General features: G+C 62.0%; 6 protein-coding genes across 6 annotated transcripts; 4 read left to right on the top strand and 2 right to left on the bottom strand.

Moving 5' to 3' along the window:
• Positions 1-1,042: 1,042 nt before the first annotated feature.
• On the top strand, positions 1,043-2,146 carry CHLRE_02g104876v5 (uncharacterized protein). Its single transcript, XM_043059785.1, has one exon. The coding sequence runs from the start codon at positions 1,730-1,732 to the stop codon at positions 1,925-1,927; it is 198 nt and encodes a 65-aa protein (XP_042927419.1). The 5' UTR covers positions 1,043-1,729; the 3' UTR covers positions 1,928-2,146.
• Positions 2,147-2,312: 166 nt separating this feature from the next.
• On the top strand, positions 2,313-4,709 carry CHLRE_02g104850v5 (uncharacterized protein). The gene is made up of 2 exons (XM_043059784.1): positions 2,313-3,205; positions 3,561-4,709. Exons 1-2 carry the CDS (start codon positions 2,555-2,557, stop codon positions 3,885-3,887), a joined length of 978 nt encoding a protein of 325 aa, XP_042927418.1. The 5' UTR covers positions 2,313-2,554; the 3' UTR covers positions 3,888-4,709.
• A 21-nt stretch (positions 4,710-4,730) lies between these two features.
• On the bottom strand, positions 4,731-7,562 carry CHLRE_02g104800v5 (uncharacterized protein). Its single transcript, XM_043059783.1, has 8 exons — positions 7,285-7,562; positions 7,072-7,204; positions 6,878-6,978; positions 6,581-6,655; positions 6,299-6,374; positions 6,227-6,249; positions 6,043-6,127; positions 4,731-5,911 (listed from the first exon to the last, which is right to left on the bottom strand). Exons 1-8 carry the CDS (start codon positions 7,309-7,311, stop codon positions 5,733-5,735), a joined length of 699 nt encoding a protein of 232 aa, XP_042927417.1. The 5' UTR covers positions 7,312-7,562; the 3' UTR covers positions 4,731-5,732.
• A 130-nt stretch (positions 7,563-7,692) lies between these two features.
• CHLRE_02g104750v5 (uncharacterized protein) lies at positions 7,693-11,628 on the top strand. Its single transcript, XM_043059782.1, has 3 exons — positions 7,693-8,073; positions 8,214-9,834; positions 10,068-11,628. Exons 1-3 carry the CDS (start codon positions 7,724-7,726, stop codon positions 10,623-10,625), a joined length of 2,529 nt encoding a protein of 842 aa, XP_042927416.1. The 5' UTR covers positions 7,693-7,723; the 3' UTR covers positions 10,626-11,628.
• Positions 11,629-13,572: 1,944 nt separating this feature from the next.
• Positions 13,573-18,956, top strand: CHLRE_02g104725v5 (uncharacterized protein). Its single transcript, XM_043059781.1, has 4 exons — positions 13,573-14,720; positions 14,873-16,873; positions 16,995-17,847; positions 18,224-18,956. Exons 1-3 carry the CDS (start codon positions 13,757-13,759, stop codon positions 17,435-17,437), a joined length of 3,408 nt encoding a protein of 1,135 aa, XP_042927415.1. The 5' UTR covers positions 13,573-13,756; the 3' UTR covers positions 17,438-17,847; positions 18,224-18,956.
• A 91-nt stretch (positions 18,957-19,047) lies between these two features.
• Positions 19,048-25,632, bottom strand: CHLRE_02g104700v5 (uncharacterized protein). Its single transcript, XM_043059780.1, has 5 exons — positions 25,292-25,632; positions 24,767-24,903; positions 24,437-24,472; positions 24,229-24,362; positions 19,048-24,110 (listed from the first exon to the last, which is right to left on the bottom strand). The coding sequence occupies exons 1-5, from the start codon at positions 25,428-25,430 to the stop codon at positions 20,411-20,413; spliced, it is 4,146 nt and encodes a 1,381-aa protein (XP_042927414.1). The 5' UTR covers positions 25,431-25,632; the 3' UTR covers positions 19,048-20,410.
• Positions 25,633-26,513: the final 881 nt, after the last annotated feature.

The following is a 26,513-nucleotide window of genomic DNA, read 5'->3' as shown; positions in this document are numbered from 1 at the left end:
CATGTGATGGCTCGGCGTCTTCGGGTGCTGGGACTGTCCCCTCTGTAACATCCGCATCCATACGCCCAAAGGATTTTACCTTGCTTTATCTTACAGCCACTCGAGATGAGGTGGAGCGCAGGGGTGCGGGGTGGCCAACTCGCCCCATGTGATCGGCAACGGCCGGCAACCGCCCCCAATTCCCAGTTGCGACCAGGCCCCGGCCCGATTTCTTTGCATAGACCTATAAGGAGTACCCCATAGATGACCCTTGGCGCGTCGGGCGACTAAAATAAGGCCTCCGACAACAGAGCAATATTTCATCTGCCATTGCTGCGTGCACCACCTTGGTGACGCGCTTGGCGCGCCAGATCATGCTCTATTAGCAAAAGGAAGAAGATGAGGTGCTCAGGAGGGGGCTTTTAAGCTTCGAGGCTGTGGGCAATGCTCATGGCGGCAGAAAGCTGCCACAGGGCAAAAGAGGAGCTTTGCAACTGCGACGTTGCTTATCATCCGTCCTCAGCTCAATTATTCTGTTGGAATGTAAATCTACTCGCCGCAGGGTTGAACTGAACTTGCATTAAGCCGCTTCCCTCTCATTTTTGGTGTCCCAAGTTCTAGGAATCATTTAAGATACATAGGGGCAAACCTGAGGCAATTGCCATGCCAATAGAGCCATCGCCGACTGCACAAAGTCGTCGCGGAGGTGAAAGGCCGGGTGACAGGGGGCCGGGAAGCGCGAACGCCCAAAAGTAGCAGCCGTAACTGCATGGATGTTATGTATGGCATCATTCATGCATAATTAGCCCCTTGGAGGATCAAAAACGCGAGATATACCCTTGTTTCAATAAGGATGTCACTTGTGTGCATAGACTAATAGATCGCATAGCCCTAGGAATCATCTAGGATAGGCAACGAAGTGGATGATGTACCGGGGGATACGCAAGCGTGAGAAACGCGTATAAAAAGTCGTCGCGGGTGTTTCAGGCGCCTAGAATTGGTGCCTGGACCGCGCGGGGCGCACATTTCACCCCTGATCCACCGGCACTAACTATATTTCCATCTATAGATGCTCCCGGGCTCCAAGGGAGAGCGAGGCGGGGAAGAACGAGCTTGCCAACAGCCAGCATGACGCTAGCAGCGTCGGGCAAGGCCGTCCTGGCCCGGCCCCAGTTGTGTTATGCGCCCAAACTGATTTTTGACATGTCAAGGTCAAAGTAGTGCTGGCGGCTGCTATTGCGCAGTCCTGCTTTCGAACTTAGGCTCAGAATTGCACCTCGCCGTGCGCATGGAAGCCCCTCTCTGCCTGCAGTAGGCACCCGGAGACCTGAAACAAAGATTCTTCAGACCTCCAATACATAACAAGGCCATAGATTGCTATCGCGCAACTTTTCCTGCCTCCAAGCCGAGACTCAAATTTGCGTCGACAAGCATGTATTCGGCCACCGTTTCATAGTCGCCCGACGCGCCAAGGGTCATCTATGGGGTACTCCTTATAGGTCTATGCAAAGAAATCGGGCCGGGGCCTGGTCGCAACTGGGAATTGGGGGCGGTTGCCGGCCGTTGCCGATCACATGGGGCGAGTTGGCCACCCCGCACCCCTGGTGGAGCGTAAGCAGGCGGACCCGCCGGACGACGCGCCCAAACCCAGTCGAGAAGTTGAAGTTCGGCTTGCGTAGAGGACGAGGTAGCAAAAGCCATAGATACGGGATGCGTAGCTGTGGCAATATACTCACGCAAAGATTTTATGATGCGCAAGAAGCGGGTGAGACCCACGGTACGTTCACGGTACCAAAGTCCGGTCAAGGACCGGCTGGTGGAACGTGGTGGAGGAGGAGGAGGAGGAGGAGGAGGGGGAGGAGGAGGAGGAGGAGGAGGAGGAGGAGGAGGAGGAGGAGGGGGAGGAGGAGGGGGAGGAGGAGACGGAGTGGCGCGTGGAGGGGTGTAAAGTGGTGCTGAACGTGGCGCGCGGTGTGCGGGACGAGAACAGAAGAAGCGATGAGTCAGGAGTGTGCCTGCGTCTAGCGGTCAGTGTGAGCATGAGTATTTACATGGGTTTGAGTACATGTGGCCTCACTCACTCTCTTTTGAATCTGGAGGCGCAATCGGCAGCCGGGGGTCAGGGGACCAGCCGGCAGAGCAAGACTGCTTGTAAGGTTTTGCATCCCGCATTCGTCACCCGGCCACCCACGACGTCTGCTTCCAGGCCAGAGAAACCTGAAATCATTGGGTTAACGTGTTTCTTTATCCTGGCGTCACTGCACCTTGTAAATGCGCAGCCAATGCGCATGGCATCGATGTGGACTTTGCATCGAAATGCTGTCCCTTTTAATCTAGAGAAGAGAAATAACGTCACTGCTCTCTGCCCCTCACTTTCCATTAGGTTAACTTGGTATCCTTGCTGTGCTTTAGATTGTTGTGTTTCTGCTTATGTTACCGTCTTTGTGAAGGCCGCTCTAAGCCGTTCCCTTAATAATAAACTACTGGATACAACATGGCATTCTCCACACGCCGTTGCGGGTGCCCGCATAGCACAGTCGGGGCCCCACAAAAAGCAAGCGTACGCAGCCACAGCATGCACGCAGCGTCGCCTGCGCCGATAACAGCGCCATGGAGGATTTCTAGCACATCGGGACTAAACTTGTCGCCTCGCAACGGCGTTCCTGTATTTGCCGGACAGTCTGGGTCATCAGCATCATCACAACCCTGCGAACGCCGACGCGACAGCGCCGCGGCCGCCGAGAACGTCTCTGGGATTCATGGTGTGGTCGCGGATGTCCCCACAGCGCCGCGCCGCACGGTGCTGCTCGGCGTTGTGTCCGCGCTGGCGCTGTTGGGGACGTCGGGCGGTGTTGCGCACGCAGAGGCCGACCCCCCGCCAGCGGTGGCCTTCCCGGTCGCGCCCGTTACGCCCACGCCTCAGCCCAACGACCCCACCATCTTCCAGTATGAGTTCCAGTCCGACGTGCCCAGCAACCTGCGCGTGAAGGAGTACTGGGCCATCATCACGTCCCAGCGGCCCAAGACGTGGCAGTCCATCGCACAGCAGATCGCGACGGGCTCCTACGACACGCTCGCGCTCAGCCTGGATGCCGCCAGCATGGCTGACATACGGCAGGCCACGCTGTATCTGCCGTGGGGGCTGATGCAGAACAGCGAGTACGGCGCGGCGGTGGAATCGTTCAAAGCCTTCAAGACCTTCAACGACCACGTCAAGGACCTTCAGGTGACTGGCAGCAGGAGCTGGGGCCGGGGTGGGCGGGGTGGAAGCGGCTGAAAGGTACAGGCCACGCGGCGACCCAATGCCACTGGGGAGACTGATGGCAGCGGCAGCATGAGGATAGACTGCCGGGCAATGCACCGGGGCGGCGGACCGTGTGTGCCGGCGAGAGGCGGCGCAACTGGGAAGGGTTGGGTGGCAGGGTGAGATGCACAGTGCTGGCTGCTGGGTAGAGGCTGGGGAAGTCCATCCAGCGGCGCTCCAAGTGTGTGGCCGCTTTTAGGCGGCTGCGAACTTGAACTGAACGGTGTTGCAACATTCAAACCTAACCGTCACTCCCCTTTGCACGCCCGGTTCACAGCGCGCTGCCTCCCTGGCGTCCGCGGTGGGCACGCCGCAGCAGGCGCAGCAGGTGCAGCAGGCGTTCATCCTCATGTCGGCCTCGCTGGACGCGCTGCTGTCCACGGTGCCGGCCAAATACTACACGACGACGGTGTTCAAGGGGCCGGTGGAGGAGGAGCAGCAGAAACAGCAGGCGGCGCAGGCGGCCGCACAGGCAGCGGCGCAGGCGGCGCAGATTGCGGCGGCGCAGGCGGCTCAGGCGGCTCAGGCGGCTCAGGCGGCTCAGGCGGCTCAGGCGGCTCAGACGGCTCAGACGGCGGCGCAGGCGGTTGCTGTGGCGCAGTGAGGCGGGGGGTACTTAAGCTGTTTTTTTGGCGTGCAGTACCGGCGTAAGGCCGTGTAGTAGGGCGCCAGCAGCACATCAGTCCTTCATAGTTGCGAAGATGAAAGCAAGTCTTGCTATGTCATAGGGAGAGTACTGATGTCTGATGGGGAAAGAGCCGCTTGTACTATGGCGCTGGTCATTAATGGAGCTGGTTGGCGCTTTGTCCTGTGAGACTGCTGCGGTGAAAAAATAGTATAATGGCGGTTCTAGGACAGCTCCGACTCACCCCCAACTAACTCGTGTACGGCACCCCAACCCCCCTCAGTCGTACAGGAGGTAGCGTGGCAGTCGGCAGCTGCGCGAGTGTAAGCAGGTAGTTGTACGGCGGCCCAGCTCGGAAACTACCTGACTGTGGTGACGCACACGGGCAGTTGGTGCTAGTCGGCAGGCGCGCGAGTGGGAGTGCGTAGTTGGACAGCGAGGCGTGTGGGAAGCTGCAACAGAGTACGGCGGGGCTTGGCGGAGGCTGGCGGTTGGCGCGGCGCGCGAGTGGGAGTGCATAGTCGTGCGCGCGCCGTTTGGGAAGTTGCGTGTGTAAGCTGCGTATGAACTCAGAGAGGGGCATGGGGCTGACCCGGTTTCCGTACGCCGCCTCTGGGCGCAACACGGTCTCACACGCTTGACAGTTGGGCTGCAGCGCGGGTGGGACTCACTGGAGTGCACGACAGGCGCTGGGGCCACGCGCGGGCGGGGCGCAGGGGTGGCTCGGGGTAGCTAGGGCAAAATTCAGGTAAACCTGGGGCGGAACTCGCCCACGACTGGATTGAAACCGAGAAGTGGCCATTCTTGCTGTGGTTTGGTGGTGACGACAAACCGGGAAAAGCTTGGATGCTCTCGCTCACCATCAGCAACAGCATCAGGCGGAACAGGCGAATCGATTCATGTCACAGGTGGCCAACTCATCCCAGCCTCGCTCTGTGCCGTCTTCAGACAAACACTTCAAGGCTACCCGCGCCGCCGCCATGACCCCGCACTCCCGCAGCCGCCTTGCCCTGCAGCCGCGACCATGTCGCCCATGGGCGCCTGTGGGTGCGCCTAGCCCGAATTCGGGTGCGTGAGCCAGCTCCAGGCGCGGGATTCGGGGGCGGTTGGGACAAAGTCTGTCTTCTGGTGTCGGTGCACGCCGTCTGCACTTCAATCAAGCCCTCGGCCTTCATCTTGAACCTGCCGGCTGACCGTCAAAATGTGACAGGTACTGAAGTGGCAAGCAGCAGTGGTGATGCGTGTACTTTGCACGTGCGGCGTGCAGCGCGGCAATCCTCGCAACTACCAACACTTTAACTGACACACGGGGATCACAAACGGGCTTTCGCGCAAGTTCCCCCCGCGCCCCGCCCGCGCGTGCCCACCAGCGACTATCATGCACTCCAGCGAGTCCCGCACGCGCTGGAGCCCAACTGTCAACCGTGTGAGACCGTGTACGCTCAGAGGCAGCTTATGGAAACCGGGTCAGCCCCATGCGTCTCTCTGAGTTTACACGCAGCTCACACACGCAGCTTCCCAAACGGCGCGCGCACGACTATGCACTCCCACTCGCGCGCCGCGCCAACCACCAGCCTCCGCCAAGCCCCGCCGTACTCTGTTGCAGCTTCCCACACGCCTCGCTGTCCAACTACGCACTCCCACTCGCGCTGCGCGCCAACCGCCACAGCCCGCAGAGCTCCGCCGTACTCCACAGCAGCTTCCCACACGCGCCCCCGCGCAACTGTCAGCTCCCACTCGCGCCCCGCGCCAACCACCACGCCACGCGCTGCCCCTGTTCGTTGGCAGTTGCGCGAAAGCCCGTTTGTGGTCCCCGTGTGTCAGTTAAAGTGTTGGTAGTTGCGAGGATTGCCGCGCCGCACGCTGCAAAGTACACGCATCACCACTGCTGCTGTGGCAGCAACCGGAGTTGCGGCTTTCTGCCTGTTGCTGCCACGTTGCCGTGAAGGTGGCGGCGGCGTCATAGGGTGCCGGGGTGAGCGCGGCCACCGCCATACCATCCCCTGCAAAGTAGCAAGGCAAGAGACGAAAGGCAAGCTTGACATGACCTCGGTGGCTGCCTATGCCCCTCCTTGCTCACACCGTCTAACTTTGTGCTCGTTAAAATGCAGCACACAATTGTCTGCCTGCCTACCGGAAAACATCAGCGGCCGTTCAGTTACTGGAAATGCCGTAGATGGGCCCACGGATGCGGCGCGCCAGCTGCATGTCCTTGGGCACTGCAGGAAATTGTGTGTAGAAACACTTCGCTAGCGAACGCTATGCGTGGTGTAACCCACAAGAGCAAAAAAGCAACACTGTCAACAAATGGTGACTGCGAGGCGCGACAGCACACGCACCCCTATTGAAAGAAAGCGGTTTTTTGCCCACCCTCCAAGCTAGTTACTTACTTATGGTGATGCGCTTGGCGTGTATGGCGCACAGGTTGCACTCCTCGAATAGGTGGACCAGCACGTCCTCGGCCACCTGCATGCGGGCAGCGGGCAGCGAGCGGGCAGCAGGCTCACGCGTGTGGAAGAGGCCATCAGAGGCATTGCCTAGGCAGGTGGGAGATGGCGGGTTGGGAGATGGGTGTGTGGGCAACACGCATGCATATGCTTGCTCATTGCTCTACATGCTAGCCACTGCATGCGCCTCCCCCCCCCCCCCGCACACAGCGGGCGGCGGCTCACATGTTGCAGCGCCAGCAGCGCCTCCCCCGTCCAGCGGAACGGCTCGCGCAGCATCTGGTTGCTGATCTCGCGGACCTGCGTACCAGCAGTCGCCAGCGGAGGAGCAGCAACACGCTCGCCCACGTCACTCGCTCACGTGACTGGTGGTGTCTGCGTTGGATGGTGCCTGCTTGCTGTAGTTCTCGGGCATAAACCCGCACAAGCACACGGTGCTCAGCGTACAGGCGCCTTGCTGCAGTTTCGTTTGGGCTTCGAAAGAGTTTGAGCCTATGCCGCCGCCCCCACCCATGCACCCACCAGCCGCGCGAAGGGCAGCTTGCGGATCAGCAGCTCCGTGGATTTCTGGTACTTGCGGATCTCGCGCAGCGCCACGGTGCCCGGCCGATAGCGGTGCGGCTCTGTGTATCGCAGGGGCGTGGTCAGGAAAGCACAGCAACCAGCCCCTTCCCCGTTGCTTGAAGCCTGCTGGCGAAAACAGCCACAAGACTCACTCTTGGCCCCGGTTGCTGCTTTACCCGCTGGGCTCCGTCCACTGCGAGCGGGCGTGCCGCCGCGTGCCGGTGAGCCCACGGCTTCGCCGGCCCGCGTAGACCGCTGGGCTGCCGCCTCTCGTCCAGGCCGGGCCTGCGGTCACAAAGCAGGTCACCAAGACCGAGCAGTCTTAGGCGACGCCCCTGTTTGCACTGCCTCAGCCCTTGACTTACGGGCTTAGCCTGTTTAGTCCGAGCCATGTTGTAAACACAGCGGCGGGCTGTTCGCAAACGGAGGAAGCGGCAATTGAGGAGTCCGAACGTACACGACCTCCGACAGCTTCGAGGTGACCGCCTCAACGATGACAGAACGTTATTTGCGCAGGCCACGGGCTGCGGGCGAGCAAACAATAGGTGACAGCCGGGGCAGGGTTCTGACAGCTTAGCTACGCCGTTGCCATAGCATCACATGTAAAATGAATACAGGGATGCGCTACGCAGAGCACCCATTTTGCTGGGGCATTTGCGTAGAGCAGTTGTGTATCGCGCAACAACGCCCATGCGGTGACCGCGAAATGCATCGTTCTGGCGCCCGACCTCGTAAGCGCTGGGTAAAACATTATACATATAGTTCAAATTTGTTTCAGCTTTCGGCTCAAAGGGTACTTGAAGAATGCAAGACGCACAGGCACAGGCACGGCACCCTTTTTTGGACCTGGCCGGCTACGGTGACGGCGAGGTGATGAAGCTGATCTGCTCAAGCTTAGGGTGTGGCTTCCTCAGCCGGCTGAGGCTTGTGGCGAGGCCGCTGCTATTGGCAACCGACGCGCACCTGCTCAGCGACGAGCACCGCATCCAGCTCCCGACCGCTGCGCGCGCCGTGAGCGCCCAGCATACATCAACAAACGTGCTGCAGTCATTCGTGCGCATGCTCGCGCGCGGCTACCGCCCTCTCGTGGTGCGCTTCAACTACATCGGCGACCCCGAGGACTCGGACTTCAGCGCTTCGGTGTCGGGCGAAATGTAAGCGCGTTGATTGTGCAAGTTATGTCCAATGCACGGCATGAAAGCATGTCGGGGCGTTTTGTACCAGCGCGATGCAATATGGATGCAATATCTCCCCTGCCCTGACTCTGCCCTGCCCCTGCCCTGTGGACCGGCAGCGCGGGGGCAATCACGTCGGCCGCTGCTCACGGGCGACTGGCGTCCGTGGTGGAGCTGGGGCTCCCCGCGCCGCTTCTGACGCCGCAGCTGGCTGACGCGGCGGGCGCGACAGCGCTGCCAGCCTTCAGCCGGTTCGAGCTGACCCATCTCAACCGCCTCGGCGGCGGCAACGCCGCCGCGCTGCTGCTGCGGCTCTTTCGGCGTGTTGACGTCAATGCTGCTGGTGGACTGGGCGCTGGCGCCGCTGACCCTGCACCGGCGGGTAGCAACGGCAGTAGCAACAGCGGCGGCGGCAGCAGCAGCAGCAGCTGCCCACGCCGCCTGGCCTCGCTGCGGCTGAAGCACCTGCCCGGCCCCCTGTCGCCTGGCATGAGGCAGGCGCTGATGCAGCTGCAGCCTGCTGCGCTGATGCTCAGCTATGAGGACCTGGACCGGGCCGGCCGTGCTGCTGATGCCTCCTTTGCCAACACCACCCTCACGTGGCTGCGTGAGCTGCGGGTTGACTCGCGCTACCCAATCGCAAAGCAGCCGAAACAGCAGGGTGGCGATGGCGGGGGCGGCGGCGGCGGAATTGGGGTCGCAGATGGGGGCGGTGTGGCGGTGCTGCCGGCGCTGACCAACCTGACCCACCTGGTTCTGAACAACCGCTGCGGTGGCGGCTTGCGTGGCATGCTCCTGCCCATCTACAGCCTGGCGGCGTTCACGCACCTGAGCCACTTGCGAGAGCTGTGCCTCTACCCCGCATGTCTGGTGGCCGGGCAGGAGCTCACGGCCCTCACGGCTCTCACACGCCTGCAAGTGGCAACGCTCCTGCCGCCACCCCCGCCACCGCCGCCGGCAGCGGCAGCAGCAGGCCCGGCCGCTGCCATGGTGCCTGCAGCAGCGGTACCAACCATCACCCGCCTACCGCTGCCGCCACCGCAGCCGTCCACGTCAACAGCAGTACCAGTGCCGGCATCGGCCGCTGCTGTGGAGGCGGCGCCTGTAGGCGCACGGGCGCAGGCGCCGCCGCAGCAGCCTCAAGGGGCCGGAGCTCCTGTGCCCAGAAGAAGAATAGCACCAGTCCGGCGAGTGGAGGAGCCAGCAAGGCTGCCCGACATTGTGCTGCCGTTGAATCTGACGGTGCGGACGCTGCGGGCGGCCCTGCTGCCGCGGCTGCGCCCGCCGCAACCGCAGCAGCCGCCGATCCTGGTTTCTGCAGTGGACAGCAGCACGCCTGTGTGCATTGCGCTGTCAGAGGTCGGCAGGACGCGCTTCCGGGATCTCGGCGGCGGCCCAGTGTCGGGTGAGATAGTAGTGACTGAGCAGAGGCTCGGTGGTGTCATGCCCATGACGCTGGCAGACGGCGGTACGGCGGCGCTCCTGGCGGCCTTCCGCAGCCTGCACGGCCCCAGCCGCCGCCTGCAGCTGGAGGTGGCGGAGCTGGAGGTGCGCGGCCGGCCCCACGAGCTGCAGCCGGCTGTGGCGCCGGACCAGCTGGGCGTGGCGCCGGACCAGCCGGGTGGCCACCGCTGGCTGAGCGCGCTGGCGCCGCTGGCGCTGCGGTCGCTGACTCTGACGCACTGGCTGCTGGGCGTGGAGGACCTGCAGACCATCGTGGAGCGCCTGCAGAGCCTGCAGGTGGGCGCCGTATTTCGATCGTGCTCGCAATCGTGCGCTTATGGGGCCATGCAAGCATATGGTTATGGAGCTGTAGAGGCTGATGCCACAGCTAGTGGGGCGATGAGCACGCCACCTCCCTGCATGAGTTTTCTGCCCCTGCCCGACCCCTGCTTTCCATCATATCAATACGCTTGGTATGTGCATTGAACGTTCCCCCATTCCTCGCCTCTGCATGCTCCCGCCTGCCACAGAGGCTGGTCCTGAACCACGGCGACTACCCGCTGCCAGCTATTAGATCGCTGGCGCTACTGCCGCAGCTGCGACAGCTGGACCTGCACGGCCGCGGACCCATCTATATGGACCGCATGCTCGCCGACAACCAGGGCCAGTTTTACCTTCAGACTGGCTTAAACGAAGACACCAACCCGGCAGCAGCGTTCGTGGATCTGTGCAGAGCCATTGCCCAAACGCGGCGTGCTGCGGCTGGCGGGCATGCGGCAGGCGCGGCAGCGGCAGCGGGGCCAGCGGACGCGGCAGTGGCAGTGGCGCCGGCGGTGCCGTTCGTGGTCCGGCTGTTTCGCAACGCGCTGGGTGGCGACACAGAGCCTCCGGAGGATGTGACGGCGCCGCTGGTGGAGCAGATCAACACGCAGCTGCAGGCGGAGGGTGTGGGGCCGAATGAGGCGTGTGCGCAGCTCGCGCCGTTTGTCGACATGTGGCCGCCGGGTGTGGACGACCGCCGGCTGGTCGACGGCGGCGGGGAGGCCGACAGCGAGGACGGCTACAGCACGGCAGGAGACGGAGACTAGAACGGGGGCAGTGACGAGGATTAGGGAGGGTAGGAGCAGGCGGAGGACGGGGAGGAGGCGGGGAGACGGGTGGAGAGCGGTAGCGGCTAATTAGGCCTAGAGGGCAGCAGCGAGGATGAGCTCGTTAGATGAATTACGGGCAGACATGCAGGGCTAGGGGCTTGGACCCCCGCCTCACGGCAGTTATAAACATGGAAGGCAGGGTTTCAATTACGCAAGGAACCCAACGAACCCAGCAAACGCAACTGTGGGTGCGTGCCTTCGTTGCAGGAAGAGTGTAACAGGCAGCGGGGCTGCTTAGGTAGAGGGGCGGGGAAGAACGTCGGATGGGGTGGAAGCGGATCAGGAAACGGCTGACATCACCTGGACTGCACAGCGAGATTGCAACAAGGAGAACATTTGCGAAAGGGGCAGAGGTTGCATGACACAGGCAGCAAGCCACGGTGAGACCTGAAGCCGGTGCTGGGTTCGGACTGGTGGGGACCCAAGCGTATGGCGCAGTGGTAGTGGTGGACACACAGCAGTACAGTGGCGGGGAGGTGAGGGAGGCCAAACGTTTGTCAATTGTCTGATTTCAGGGGTAGGTCCGGCCCTTGCACATACGGACGAAGACATGGGCAGTTGTGCGCTACATTCCTGTTGTCAGGTTGTTGCGATGGCCAATGGTGGGATTACAGTGCCGTGTAACACGTTGCCACGATGTTGCACCATGAAGCCAGTATGAAAGTGCATGGGCGGAGGAGGACAGCAGGTTTAGAGGCAGATTCAGTAGGCGGATGCCGTGGCCTGCAGCTCTGCCTGCACTACCTGCACAACCTGACTCCGTGTACCCAGAAATGCATTTGCGTACCTTGCTGGTGGGTATGCCCCGAGTTCGCTGGATGCAGGGGGGGGGGTAAGATCTACATTTGTGTGCCCCAGCCGCAAAACGGATAGAGCTTGACGAGATCATTCAGAATCCGCTTTCGGAGTTTCAATCCGGGTAGTAATTGCAAAGATATGGGCCCTCAAAGTCCGGGGTCGGTCCTCAGTCGGCTGGGTCCCCGAGGTTTCGTCAGGGGGTCCAGGACCAGGAGGTTTAGTTTCCATGCCCGGAACACCCTCAAACACGCGCAGAACCTCCACCCGTGCTACTGAGAGGGTTGCAAGAGGCCAGGGGAACAGCAGGAAGGCGCAGGGCAAGGTTTGGGTGTGCCCCCCGGCGTACATAGACACGTCACGGTCGACATGTGTCCGGCATCCCACCGCAAGCAACCTCTATTTCTGCTCCGAGTGCGCAAACAAGACACTAGACGTCTATCGAACACCAAATTGATGCCTCTGGGGCATCCCCACAGTCGTGGGTGCGTGGGGGTTGGCCACCTGGTACTGGTACTGGCCCGGTGCTGTTGCTGCGGCTGGGCACTGAGCTGTGGGATGGCTTCACGCTGTCCATACCGTGCCTCTAGTGACACCCTTCCCCCCACACCAACCCCAGCCAACCCCAACCAACCCCAATTACATACATCAAATGGCAGAGAGTTGAATTCGGTGTGGACTGGCGGGTCGAGGGGATTTCCCTGGGTAGGATCCCGCGTGTGACGGAAGTCTCAGAACAGGCCCGCCGACGGCACAGCGTGATTGCGCTCGTCAAGAGGAGTTAAGTGTCACCACTTTAACATTAAATGGAGGGGTTTAAACCCCTCAACAAGAAGGTTTTGTCTGTGGGGAGGGTTGGTCGTTTCCTGGGGGGGAGCAGGGGATTTCGGGGCATGGGGTCTGACACTTTGTTTCCTTTGCCCCCCCCCCCCCCGCAGACACATCCAAACTCAACGCGAGCACTACAGAGAGCAGATGGATCGACCAGAATCGGGGACCATCGGCCTGGTTCCAAGCGTGACACCGCCAACCTGCGCAGCAAGCACGGCACACGCCGTATATGTTTCGCACATGATCTATCTAGCTTTTTGGGTTTGTACTGTTACTATCTATCCATGCAATTTGCACCGCAGCTGGTCTGCGCCACTACCCGGTTGGAAGGCTGCGCACCGCCACCAGGCTGGGGTCCCAACCAGGGGTCCCAACAGCCCATGCTCCGCTACGAGACGAGGGCTGAACACCGACGAGCACGACCGACCCAGGCCTGCCACACCCGGCCAACCGCAGTTGTGCAAACGCCCCAACTGAAATCACTGGACTGCATACCAGGTGCAGCCAGGTGCAGCCACTCCCCTCGTCCACGGTCACCTACGGTGACGCCGTTCCCCGGCCGGGACCGCGGTCCGCGCGTTGTTCTCCTTGCGGCAGCGGCTGCCAGGTACTGCTGGTTAATAACGTTGAGACGTCTGCCGCTACGATCGTGCACTCTTGCCGGCTTGGGTGTGCCTCTTGCGGCCCGCTAGCGGTTATCTGATGAGTCCGGGTGGAGCCCAAGCTTTAAGTTGGCATCGACTTGCCCTGCACAAGATGTGTTTGCACAGCCCTCGCCTAAAAAGCGTCTGCCCGATTAGATGTGCCGAAAATATGGATCAGGTGGAGCAACTGGCTGCGATGCAGTGTGCCGCTGTTCCGAGTTACGTGCGCAATCCAAGAACGGCGTGCATGCGGCATGGTGCGGCAGGATGGTGCGGCACGGCCCAGTTCCACCCCATCGAGCCCGCAGCGGCTCATGCCCCCAGAGACAAACTTCGTGCGTAGTTCATTTGAGTATCAGTGCCGCAGCGCTTCGCACACAAACACGGCAGAACTCCTCAGGGGACTTCTCAGGATGCAAACCCTGACTTTGACACAAACGCACAACAGTTATCCCAAACCACGGTTGATGGATGAATCTGGATAGATGGTCATTAAGCTCATTTGGTAGCATACTCGGTGCGCACATCTTTTAGCCGGCAACCCGCCTCACCTGGATGCCCTGGAGTACGGACCACTGTGTTGATACAAATAAGCAATATACAATTGGTGTTCGCTAACCATAGGGGCGACGGACAGGTACTGTGGGTTGCAGCTACAACCGGCGTTGGGCAGAAACGGGAAAATCGGGCGCTGAAGCCCGTTGCCTTGTCGATAGCTATAAGATATGTACGGGCTTTAGCATTTATGTTTATTATGGGTAACACAGAGAAAACACTCTTTGCAGGCGACCCGCGCAAATGGACGCACTACGGAGTCACGGCGTCCTTCAAGCGGAGCAGGCGGTCATCACGGCCGTGATATGTCGGCAGCAGCGCTATCATGTGTCCACAGACACGAAGGCGCAGGATGGGCGGTCTCCCGCGAGCCCTGTGGGCTGTTTCACGGCTCACTCCGACACAGCATTGCTCATGTTGCGACCAGGGCTGCCCAACGAAGGAGCACAGCGTGCGCTCCCAGCCCACAGCGCTCCCTTACCAGCTGTTAGGCATCATGGCAGCGCTATTGCCGGGTGTCCTAGACAGGACCGTGCGGCAGGCGTGCCCGAGTACCCTATGGATATTACGGTGGCAAGTCCGCCACCAGTCGCGGAACCCGGGAGCGCCAGTCTTGGCGCCAGTGACGCCACGAGCAACAGCAACGCATTCGTGCGCTCCTCCCGCCTGATGCTTGACGACGACCAGCGTGCCCTGGACCAGCTGCAGCACCTGGGCCCTCCATTCTCAGGCGATTGCAGCCGGCGGCCGTCGTCCTACTGCAGCAGCCGCAGCAACAGCGGAGATGGCGCCGCCGTCGACGCAAGCTCCAGCGCCGCGCCGCCATCCAGCGCCGCCGTCACCCGCTACGGCAGCTTACTCATGGGCAGCGCGGGCTGGCGATGCACGGCGGTGTACGGCATTGACCTGCATGATATGCTGCTGCTGGACCGGATGACACCCCGCCGCACATCCGCCAGACAGCAGCAGCCCATGCCGCCGCCGACGGCGCAGCAGCACCACCACCACCAGCAGCGCACCTCGCGCCCATCAACACCGGAGCTGTCCGCCGCCTCCTGTGCAGCAGCCCTCCGGGCTGCCAGTAGCGTGGGTTCGGTGACTGGGGCGGCACCCGTGGCGGCGGCGGTAGCGGGGGAACTGGCGGTCGGCGAGGCACACGTGCTGGCGGGGCGACGGGTCGGCTCCCCAGGCACGGCGCCGCCGTCAGGTAGGTACCGCATGCGCCAGGCGTGTCATGGCTGCCGTACAAAACCCCCGCATGCGGTATGTACGCAGTACACGTAGTCCGCAATAGCCATCCGCCGTACCTCCCGTTCCGCCAAATTGCATGCACTGATTACATGTGACTGCGCCGTACAGGCGTTGTGCTGGGAACGCCGCCGCGCCCGGGTCCGTGCACCGGCGGCGGGCGGCCACCCCATGGCCCTCCCGCTGCCGCCGCCGCTGCGCCTACTGCTTCCGCGCGCGATTTTCCACCGTCACCCTTCAGCCTGGACGCTGCTGCTGCAGCCGGCATGTCTCCCCCGCCGCCCTCCTCTATTGCAGACAGCAGGGGCCCCAGCATGCTCAGGTTGGTGGGCATGGGCGACGTCTACGGCGCATCCGCATACAGCACGTCAACGAAATCAGGAGCTGCCAGCTTTCACCGCAGCCCCACTTGTGAGCTGCAGCGCCCAGGCGGTAGGAGCGCCGCACCCTTGCCACAGGCTGTCACGCCAAGGCAGTCTCATGCGTCGCAGCCACCGCAGCCGCAGCTGTCGCGTTCCGCCACCCAAGGTGCACTCCGCACTTACAGCCCCCAAATCATCAGCACACGTTACGCCAACATCTTCATCCCTGCAGCTGCTTCCTTGTCTGAGGAGGAAGAGGCAGGCCAACCGCAATCTGCCGTTTCGCCTGTTAGCATAGCGGGACAGGGCTTGCCAGCCGGCCAGAGGTGTAGCCTACCCAAGAATTCCATCGGCGTGGGCATCTCAGCGGCGCGGCAGCTGGTGGGCATCACTGCGGACGTCACTGGCAGGTCCCCACGAGCCCTGGGCTCATCGCCCAACCAGCCGACAGCCCAGCAGCTCAGCAGCCCACACACCTCCGCCTGCAGGACACATGCATGCCGGCGCCTGAGTGAGTCACAGGCGGCAAAACCTCCCGGACCTCACAACGGGTGCGCGGAGCCCATGGCCGCATCCCAGGCCACGCCCGCGGATAGCGCGGCCCAGCACGACATCACCAGCCTCGGAGGTGCCCGGTGCAGCGAGGGAAGCCTGCGGCCTCACCTCGGCGGCCCCGACCTTTTGGCGCTGTCGCGGCAGGAGGGCGGCGCTTCGGGCTCGGCAGGAGGGGTCAGTGGGCTGCGCACGCCAAGCCAGCAGCGCACACCGGGGCGCTTGTCGGGACGTGGCGGCTCCTTGACGTCTTGGGCGTCCGTGTCTTCACTGCAGGGCCAGCTGCCGCCGCCGCCAAGCGCGGTGCGGTTCGGCCCGGGTGCTGGCAGCGGCTACGACTGCGGCACAAGCCCCGCCCACGACTGCCGAGCCGGCGGCTCCCTAGATGGCGAAGGGGGGCGGAGCCTTGGCCTGACCACACATCCAAGCGCTAGTAGCCTGCTGGGCGACAGCGGCACACCGCACACGAGCCGGCGCACTAGCTACCACAGCTGCATGGTGCCAGCCGGCCATACGCCGCAGCATCCCAGATTGCAGCCGCACAGCCACAGTTGCACGGGCGCCAGCCCTGCAGGGTATTTGGGCATTCGCAGTGGCAGCGTCGCGAGCTGGGGCGAGGTTCTGGGTGTGCTGCGCGAGCAGGTAACGCCACGTGCTGCCTCAGGCCGGGCTGGCGGCTCGCCATTCTGTGCGTCACCTGCTGCGCTGGCCGCGGCAGCCACCGTGAGCCGCGGCCGCACCCTCATGAGCAGCAGCTTTGAGGGCGGCCGCAGCAACTACCAGAGCAATGGTGGGTGCAGCCCCCCCGCTCCCAGCGATGGGGGCTGCGGCAGTGGCTGCGGCACGGGCTGGGCTGCAGCTGTGCTTGGACGCATGTGCTGTACCCCTGGGCGCGGCGAGCGCGGCGGGAGCTCCGTCGGTGTCGGCAACGCCCGGAGAGCGTCAGGCGAAGACTTCGACACCGGCGGCGGCGGCACCTGTTGGAGTCTTGTAGGTGCCCTGCCATGTGTGGCACGTGACGGCGCCAGCTGTGATGGTGACGCTTGCGGCAGCGCTGCGCGCTGTCGGCAGGCCAGCAACACCCCAGACATGTCGTGGTGGCGAAAGGCTTCCCTTGGCAACTCAATTTCTATGGCCAAAAGCGGCACCATACACTTTGCAGCAGCGCACGAGTGTGACGGCCGCGATGGCAGAACAGGTGGGCTGGTACCTGGGCATAGTACCACGGGGAACAACTGCGCTGCGCTTTGCATGGACGTTGGACAGTAACATGTGTTAGGCAGTTGGACAGGAACCCGCACCCCGCCCCTTGCCCGCAGCCATGCCTGACGTCCGTGGTGGCAAGCAAGCGGCGTGCGCTTGGAAGGGCGGCACTGGAGCTGAGGAGGAGGCAGCAGAGGGCAAGGGCGGAGCGTCTTGGGCGCATCAACCTGGCGTTGCGCCTGACACGGTGGCAGAGCGGGACGAAGATGCGGTCGAGGTCGCAGTGGTCGCAGAGGAGTCGGAAGCCAGCAAGACTGTGGCGCTGGAGGCGTTGAGTAGCCTGGACCGTTTGTATGCAGACGCCCGCCGCAACAGCTTTGCACCACTGTCGGCGGCGGTGTTTGAGGCGCAGCGGCCGCTGGAGCCATCCACAGCAGCGCCGCAAGGCAAGGCGTTGCAGACGAGCTTGGTGGCGGCTGGCGCGCTGGTGCTGGCCACATGCCTGTCGCCCAGGTGTGGGCGCGAACAGGCCACGGTATCGCCTAGGGATGCATGTTAACCGGATGCACGAGTGCTGGTGGCGGTGCGTGCAGCGTGTTTGAAGGTTGCGGTTGGACAGGAACGCACAGGGCTGCAGACAGCTCTCTGTTTCATGGACAGGGTACGAGACGCAATCATGGGTCCTGTGCTGCAGGGGGTATTGCATACGGCTAGCATTCGCTAAAACTGCGCGACAGGAGTACCGTGAAGATTTCCAGATTTGCTCCTAGCCAAGGATGCGACGGTACAACAACGGGACAGTACTGGACAGGAGATATGCACCACGTCATCGGGCAGGGCTGCCCACGTGGATAGATCTGCTGCCTGGCCTGTGATACAGTATAGCACACGTGGTGCTGCCTTGCTGCTGCATGCTTCTAAACTTCATAAGAGGTTGCCGCATATGCCGTTTCGCTCCAGGGGCTCCTTGTGAGCCCGGCGCCCTCCAGATCACCAAACCCTAGCAGTCGACTACACATACCACCAACCCGCAACCCTGACTCTGACGGCCTCAGACTGTCTCGCTTAACACTTTGTTGCTTCGTGTGGGCACGTGGCAAGCGTGATACGGTGATAGAGCCTCGGATGTCCCGTTCGGCCGGACAGTGACAGTTCGCTGGCGTGGATGGGCTGTAAGCCACGATTGAGATTTTGGGAGGTCTTCAGCTCTCAGTCAGATCGACACAATCCGCCACTCAGTTGCCAGTTGCAGCCGCTGTAGCGGTAGGACTCTGCGCTACCCTTAGGTGCGCGTGATCAGTCCCATCGACCCTTCCCATGCTAGCTGTCTGTTCCCCACTTTCAGGTGTCTGCATTTCAATGTCACCCGGCACCTGCAGTTGTGGGTGGCTACAGGGTGTTACGGCCCACCCTCGCCAGCGGACTGTCACTACCGTAGTACAGTATACTGGGGCCGCCCCAGGCTCTGTCGCCTCGCCATGTTCCCGTTCCCCGTCCCGCGTGGCCTGGAAGTGTTCCGATCTTGGAGGGTGTACCCTGGTGTTACGTAATGGTGGGCATCTGGTAGGCTGCAGCTTGACTGGGACGCATTACTCATGGGCAAGTTATGACGGCCGGCTGCGGCTGTGGCCTGTGGGCGGCGTGCGATGGGACAGGGATAGAGCAGGTTAGTGAATTCCCGTAGGGTGCAGCTGATTCCCAGCCCCCAGCACATGGCAAACATTTGTGACCGCAGTGCAGGAGCGCGCGGCTGGACTCCTTGGACTATCCCCTCTTGTAATCTCACATGAGGCGGTGGTGTTGGTCTGTTGGATGATGGGGGCGGAGCTAGTTGATGGAGTAGGAGAGGGAGCGATTCCAATGCTGCCGTACCACCTAGACGTGGGTAGGTCCGTGATGTGAAGGCCCGTCAGACCCGCGGTTTGCTCAGCGCCAGCCCCGTTCCATTTATCACCTGTGCTAAGCGCAGGCCAAACACATTGTTGCTTCATGTGCGAGTGTGAGAGAGCCTCGGATGCCCACGGTCTACTGGACAGTCTCAGTCTGCTGGCGAGGGTGTGCTGTAAGGTGACTGTTGGTAAATTGCTGGAATCAAGCTCCTCACGCTGTGCACGAAAGGCCGCTGTTGCAAACCCCTGAAGATGAAAGCAATATGGTCCACAGGAGGTGTCACGTTGACTATTAATCGAGGTCAGCATTAAAGCAGTCTCGCTTTGGTGTGCATAAATTGGATAGCATACGGCAACAATCGTTGCTCAGCTCCGTCCACCTGGACGGCGGGCAATCTCTCCGAACCATATCAATGCTGTTCGCCCGGTGAACATGACAAACGCATCACAGCCATAGGTGCATAGCAGTGTACGCGCAATACCGGTATGGGCGCGGGAGCATCTTGCCCCTAAACATCAGCCACCCTCCAACAAGTGCAGGAATAGAAATGGACTCAGCAGCGTACAACCGACGAGACACAATTCTGGTGACTATCGGGCTCAGCCCAGGCTGAGTTGGCTTGTCCCTTGCGACAGTTGGATTTTGCTAGTTTCACAGTGAACAGATCACAAGCTTGGTTCCGCCCTCCTTCCAACCTCAGCCTTGAGCCAGCCTGGTTTTCGCCCTTCAGTGCTTGCGCCATCTTGCGCACAATGACAGACGAGTCATAGACAAGCAAATAGCAGACAAGCACGTCATACATCCAGGTCTGAATCCCAAAGGTTACCGTATCTCCATCCAGAGTACCGCACACGCATGGACTGGCCAGCACACGGGAATGCGTTGAGTGCCCTAGCACGTATGATCCAATATACGACTACAGCTGTTCTCGCCAGTGAAGGCGTGACTTACGGCACTTGCAATTCTTTATTGGCTACTGCACCTGTGCAATCCAATCCATACGTGACGGACAACCCACACGGGTGCCCAGCCTGCATACGCCACTACCAAACCGCCTGCGCCATTTTCAACTATGATGGCCGCAGACCCAAATCCATGCAGCAGTGGCTCACGATGAAATTCCTGCACCATGGTCCTCTCTCACAGCACCACGCCGACATCCGGCGAGGCAAGCTAGCTTCCGTCCTAGGACGGTAACATGACATGCAAAGCCAGCGTCGTTACCGCAGATAATCTATCACTCAACAGAGTAGTCTATGGCCCGCGCATAATGAAAAAACCATTATTCAATGGGCACGCAGTGTCCCGTTGCGGGTTTCAAATGTGATTAATTATGCCTCGAGCACGTGCTCCACGAAAAGGCCCAGTACGCTGCCATTGCTGGTCCGATGAGACACTGCTAAACCGCATTACTGTAGGCACCAGTGCTCCATGCTCTGAAGCTAGATCTCGCGCCCCGTACCGTACAGGGCATTCCTGCTGTGCTATTTGCTTTGCAGCGTTTAACGTTGCGCGGTGTTGACCCAGAACAGGTTAAATGTGGATATGCAGGCACGTTAGTCAACCAGCCAAATTATTGCGCTGTGCTGGTGCTAAATTCAGTTGCGTTCCTTTACCATACTCACATCCGTAGCTTAATTCTCTATTTGCCCGAAGCGGCCTCGCCCGCAACCGCCAGCCACTGCTGCCGCGCCGCCAACTCACGTGCAAAGCTAACGGCGGTCGCGGCGGCAACAACCGCCAGCTGCGCAGCACTACACGCCTGGGCCGCAGTCACAGACGATGCACCGCCAAACAGGCCCTGCGTCTGTGTCCAAGCGCGCATCGCCATTGACACAGTGTACGCCAGAGTGAACAGCATCCCGGAAGTGTTGAGAGGCGCCACAGCGCCTGCTGCCGTCGTGACAGCCAAGAAGAGCATGGCGCAGCGGCACCGCGGCGAGTCCGCCAGCAGGCTCTGTGAAGTGCTGCAAATCGCGTTCAGCATCGCCACGTACGCGCCCGTCAGCGCAATGTCGCGCACGCGGATGTAGCCCTGTCGGCTCAGCTTCATAGCCGCCAGCGGCAGCAGCGTGAGGCACGTGTTTACGGCGGTTGCGAAGGCGGAGGCATCGGGTAACCGGGCGGCGGCTGCGCACATTGCCAGCAACACTAGCAGTGCTGCGGCGTCGCGCGACAGCTGGGTTGCAGCCATCGATGCACGCATCTGGTATGCCGCCTCGAGGCGCGCACTGGAGAAGACTGGCGGCAGCGGCGACGCCAGCATAGACATCAGCACAGCATGCTGAGGTCGTGCGGCGACCGTGGTCAACAGCCTCCACAGCGCGTACATCAGCACGCACGTCACCACAACCACTGGCAGGTAGGACGCTTGCAAAGTGTGCATCAGGCTGGCGTACGTCAGTGCCGCAAGTACGGCCATGAGCGGCAGCACAGCACGCAGGATGCTGGCCGGTCGCGTGGGTGTGGGTGCGGTGGCGGGCGAGACAGCGCCGGCTGCGCTGGGAGCGACGGCGGTCTCGATGGTCTCGAGCGTGCGAGGAGCTGCACACACCTGCGCAGCAGCGGCTTGGGCGCCTGCCGCCACAACAACCTCAGCTACCGGTGCTGAGGCACGCCGCGCATTGGTTGCCGCTTGCAGGCAGCTGAACAGAATCTGCTGAACGAGTGCTGGTGTCGCGCCGTCAGCAGCACGCTCACGCGCCCAAGCTCGCTGCACAGCCGGCTCCGTTGCCAGTACGCGCCAGGCCACCGGCACCAGTGCCACCAGGTGCAGCGGGCTCAGCTGCCCCACGGCATCCTCGCCACGCCACGACAGCTCCACGCCCTCGCGCGCCGCCCAGCCCAGCACCGCGCGGATCATGGCCTCGCTGCGGGAGCGCACGGCGCGATGCAGCACGCTCAGGCCATCCGCGTAGGGCGCCTCCAGCACTGTGCCCAGCTCCTGCCCGTACTGCAGCAGCGTGTGCACCAGGAAGCTGCTGACAGCGGGCAGCCCCGCCTCGGAAGCCCACGCCAGCATGTGCTCGCAGGCGCACAGACGCTCCATCGACACGGCCTCCTCCTCGGCGTCGCCCGTGCCCGCCTTGGCGAAGCTGCAGGCGTCCACCAGCCGGCCCAGGTCCGTGACGAAGGACTCCAGAGACTGCAGCCGGTCATTGCCGGCCGCACGAGCCTGCACGCCGGCCGCAGTAAGCTCGGTGGCCATTGCCGAGTCGACCGACAAAAGGCACGGCCGCCACGCGCTGAGCAGCGGGCCCGCCTGTGCCTCCAGCAGTAGCAGGCCGCTGGCCGGAGCACCCTCGACCGAGACCAGCAGCGCATCGGTCGCGCTGCGGCCGCCTTGTGCCAGCTGTGCTAGGTCCTGCAGCGCCGCTACTGCCTCGGCGCCTTGCACCATCAGCTGTCCCTCTGCCACCAGCGGCTGCACGCGCACAGGCAAGTAGCCGCCCTGCATGCGGGCGAACAACTGTACGCCCGCCTTCACCAGGCCGGAGCCGTACACCACCACCGAAGCGCTGCTACTGCCATCGGCCGTCGAGTGACACAGGTACGCCGCCGGGCTGACGTGCAGCAGCACCGGCACCGCGCCTGTCGCCTCCAGCTCCGGCACGCGCGCGGCGCTGGCCGGCTGCGCCGCTGCCGGCGCATCCTCCGCCCACATCGCCACCTCCTCGCCCACCTGCACCAACGTCGCGTACTTCTGCGCCACCGGTCCCAGCGCGCTGCGCACGCGCGCCGCCAACAGCGCCTGCTGCAAGCCTTCGCCGCCGCTTATGTCCAGCACCAGGTGCACACAGCCGGGACGCAGGAAGCCCTGGATCAGGCTGGCGTCGGCGGTGGCCAGCAGCGACTGCAGCCGCTGGTACAGGTCCGGCGGAAGCTCTTCCGGCGTGCAGTTGGCGACCTTGATGGACACACGGACCAGGAAGTCATCGCTGCGGTACTGCGCGCCCGCACCGCCGCCCGCCACCAGCCGCCGCGCCATGTCGAAGCTGGACATGCCGCCGCCCACGGCACCGAACGGCGCCTGTGCCTGCATTTGTGCCTGTGCCTGGGCCATTGAAGGGCCGACGTTGATGGGCGACGGCACGGCGGACGGCACGTTAAGCGTGACGCCACTGCTAAGCATCATGTGGTGGCTGCCGGCGCTGGGGTGCGGCGGCACGCTGAAGCCGCTGCCCAGCGGTTTGCCCATGCCACTGGAGCACGGCGAAGTGAAGCCGCCGCCGCCCAAGCTGCACACGCTCATGCCGCTGTTGAGACCGTCGTTGACCTGCTGCGGCTCCGCCAAGAAGGTGCCCTGGTGCGTGGGGCCCGGCAGCACGCCCGCGCTCTGCAGCAGCCGGCGCTGAGCGTCGGCAATCTGCTGCATCTGTGACTGCTCGTTGAGCACAGTCCGCGGCACGGCCCGCGACATGCTCACGTCGCCAGACACGGGCATGTAAGGTGCGTGCAGGGCAGCCGAACCCATAGCCGCTGTGGGCGGCATAATGCCCACTCCCATCATGCTCTCGTCGCCGGTCAGCATGGGGCTGTAGCCTGCCACGGGGCCAGCCACGGCGAGCCGCAGCTGCTGCTGTTGCTGCTGCTGTAGCAGCACCGCCCGCTCCTGCTGCTCTTCCATCGGCATAAGGCCGCCCATGTGGCCGTTGCCGGACAGGCCCGCGCCCAGAGCCGCCGCGGCGCCAGCGGGCCCGGCAACCGCCAGGCCGGCAGCGCCGGCGCCACCGGGCATAAGCTGCCTGGGTCCCGGCAGCTCGTCGATGTAGTCCATGGCCATAAGGCCATCAAGCATGAAGTCGTCCAGCTTCAGCGTGTCCACCAGCGGCAGGTCGGCCTCGTCAGAGAAAGCGTGGGCCAGGTCCAACGGCAGAGACTCGCGCTGCATCATGACGCCCAAAACTGCAGCGCCACCTGAAGTCGAAACCAACAGCTCCGGTTGCTCGTGCTTAACGGCCAAGGTGTTGGCGAAAGCGGGCGCATAGCCTGCCGACTGTAGGGCCTGCGACACTGGCTGCTGGAAGCCCGGCAACGGCAGGCTTTGGTCGTTGAGGCCGGCACGAGTCATCAGCTGCGGCACCGCGCCGCTGCTGACGGCCGGCGTCGCTGCGGGATCCGCCTCCGTCACCGGCACCGACGTAGGCGCACCTGACGCGGGCCAGGTGCCGTGGCTGGCGCCAAAGCTGCCACGGCTGTCCAGCTCGTTATCGTTGCTGTCGTCGGAGCGCGGGTGCGTGGCCTTCGCCTTCCGCTGCGAGCGTGGCTCCTTTGTGCTGGCGTCAACCGGGTCGCGCTTCCGCCGCCGGGCGTTGTGAAGGAGTAGCCGGGCGCGGCAGCTCCTGCGAAGAAAGAAATAGCCGGATGATTGTGTGTGAGGGCACAAACGGATCATGCTTTCGCGATAGCCTACCACGTCCGGTGTGCCGCAACCACCCTCATCCAGGCAAGCCCACTTACCGTTTAGTGCCGTCAAATTCGGACAGCTCATGGAAGCGCCCGCACTGCTGGCAGAACCGGCACGCTCGGCCCTCGACCTCCACCGTCAGGAGCTTGACGTGCGGCTCGCAGATCCGGTACCGTTGATAGTAGCCCTGCGTGCCACGACACGACAGCGTGTGAGCTGCGCGTCCTCTTCTCAAACTGCCACGTCCTTCCGTCAACCCACCTTCTCGCCGGTCAAGTCATGGCCACAACCCTCAACCTGCAGGGACGCCATGTCGCAAAGGGTGTTGTGTCAAACACGTAAACAAGTACGCGACAGCAGGTTCTGCGGTGGCGGTGTGCGTGTGGTTGTGGTGGTTGAAGCTCCTGCCCAGGTTCGGCCCGACCAAGTCCAACAGCTGCAAATAGTTCGTTCGGCGCTGCCCGCTTATAAAAGATCGTTTGAGGGCTCGCCAAAAGCAGCGTTTGAGCTAGCAATGCCACCGATATCGCAGCTCCCAACATCTTTACAGCCCTAGAATATGCATATCAGGATCAAGGATTGCTTCCGCACCTGGCAGACGAGTGTTTTAGGCAGGCGAGCAGCATGAGACTTGCTCTCCGCGCCGGTGTTCCGCGCGCCAGCTGGCTTCCAGTTTATGGGAGTAGGACCTAGCGATTGGTCTCGATCAGCATCCGTGCCGTGGTCGCCTGCGCAAGGGGAAAGCGGGCTTGTTCCGTCGGGCTGCCCAAAGTTCACTGCGTTTCCGACGGACGTCAGCCCGGAAGCCAGCGCTGCGCTGCCTCAGATGCAAGGGCAACTTCAATGTATCACAAACATACGCGTCGCGTCGTTCCTAGCAGAGGGCGGGTGCAAGGGCCCTTCCTCCGGGGCGCTCAGCCCGCCCTCCGGTTCTAACAGCTTCTGTGAGCGACATTTTGCTATGTGTGAGCTATACAGCTCCAGCAGTCTGCTGAGACGAGCACGCTGGAGGAGCGCGCGGCCACGCGAGGACTCCCCTGTGTCCAGAACCGCTAGATATACTGCCTCGACTGAAGCTTTATGAGAGAAGACGACGCCGAGGCTGTAAGAACCCACCTTCGACGCTTGGGCTGGACCTCGCAGCATCGGGCCCAGGCACCGCAACCAGGCTTGATGGATCCCACGCATACTTGCTCGATGCCCAACCCTGGTGCTGCGCCGAGAAGGCGGCCGAGAAGTGCTCCACAGCCTCCATTAGCTCGCTTCGGACCTGTTCTCCCGCTCGCGTCCCTTTCAAGCCTAACAACCTAGCTACGTAGGCTAGAGCTCTATTTTCTAGACATGCCCAGCAAGGGCCGAGAAGCCAACGTGTTGAGGCCGAAGCAAATTGGGCGAATGCTCGACGAGCCCGAGTTAAGGGAACGATTTATGTCAGTTCTTTAAGCAGTGTGAGTTTAGTTTGCGTAATCAGTGTATGCAGCTTTGTATGGAAAACACGACGCGAAACTGGCGGTCGGCGCTCGGCATTCCACATTCCCCAAGCTCCGCCGCACCCACGTTTGTTTTGGAAGTTGACGCAATATTTTGATGTATGTTACTGCTTTTTATTTGCACAATTCAATGGCGTGCGCACGATCCGCGACGGCAAAAACGCGTTTTGGCCCGCGTGCCCGCCGTGCCGCGGTTCACATTTGCGGTAGTTTCTGCCGCAGATCCACCGGGTGATGCTTTAACGCTAATGGAGCAAACCAATGGATATAACTTCGACCTTTGTCACCAGCAGGCTTTGTCACAGCTTTTGTCAATGTGCACTTGCTGGCACCTGGCACTTATCAGATATATTGAAAGGGTTAGCATGGCATAGCTAGGCACTAGGGCCGGGGTTGAAGCTCCTTGCCGGCACCAAGCTGGCCATGTGATTACCAGCTGTGCCAATGTGGGGAGTTCTGCATTTGCGCTTACGTGAGGAGTTTTCTGATAGACAGCGCTTGCAAACTAGAAGCAGCTAGAGCGTGACGGGATAGTGGTATAAGCTCGGCCGGCTGACTGGAGAAAGGTGCCAACTGTGCACCGCCGCCCGTAGGATTGACATGGGCGTTGGGCAACATTAAAAACGGTGCTGGTACATAATGCGCGGTATCGATTAATGCGCATGCGGCATGTGTCTTGTGCTAACGGACGTATTACGCTGGCTGACTGAGCATTTGAACGGGGGTCGACGCTTTGCCGGGGACATCAGGGGACAAAGTGGGACGCAGCTGACACAAGGCGTGCCGTGCCTGTACGAACTAACCCTGGCTATGTCCGGGAGATGAGGTAGACGCTTGCGGCCTCAGAC

The sequence above is a fragment of the Chlamydomonas reinhardtii genome, chromosome 2, assembly GCF_000002595.2.
Source record: "Chlamydomonas reinhardtii strain CC-503 cw92 mt+ chromosome 2, whole genome shotgun sequence".
Taxonomy (NCBI): domain Eukaryota; kingdom Viridiplantae; phylum Chlorophyta; class Chlorophyceae; order Chlamydomonadales; family Chlamydomonadaceae; genus Chlamydomonas; species Chlamydomonas reinhardtii.
The sequence above is the reverse complement of the archived record's forward strand: the minus strand, read 5'-3'. Positions and strand labels throughout refer to the sequence as shown.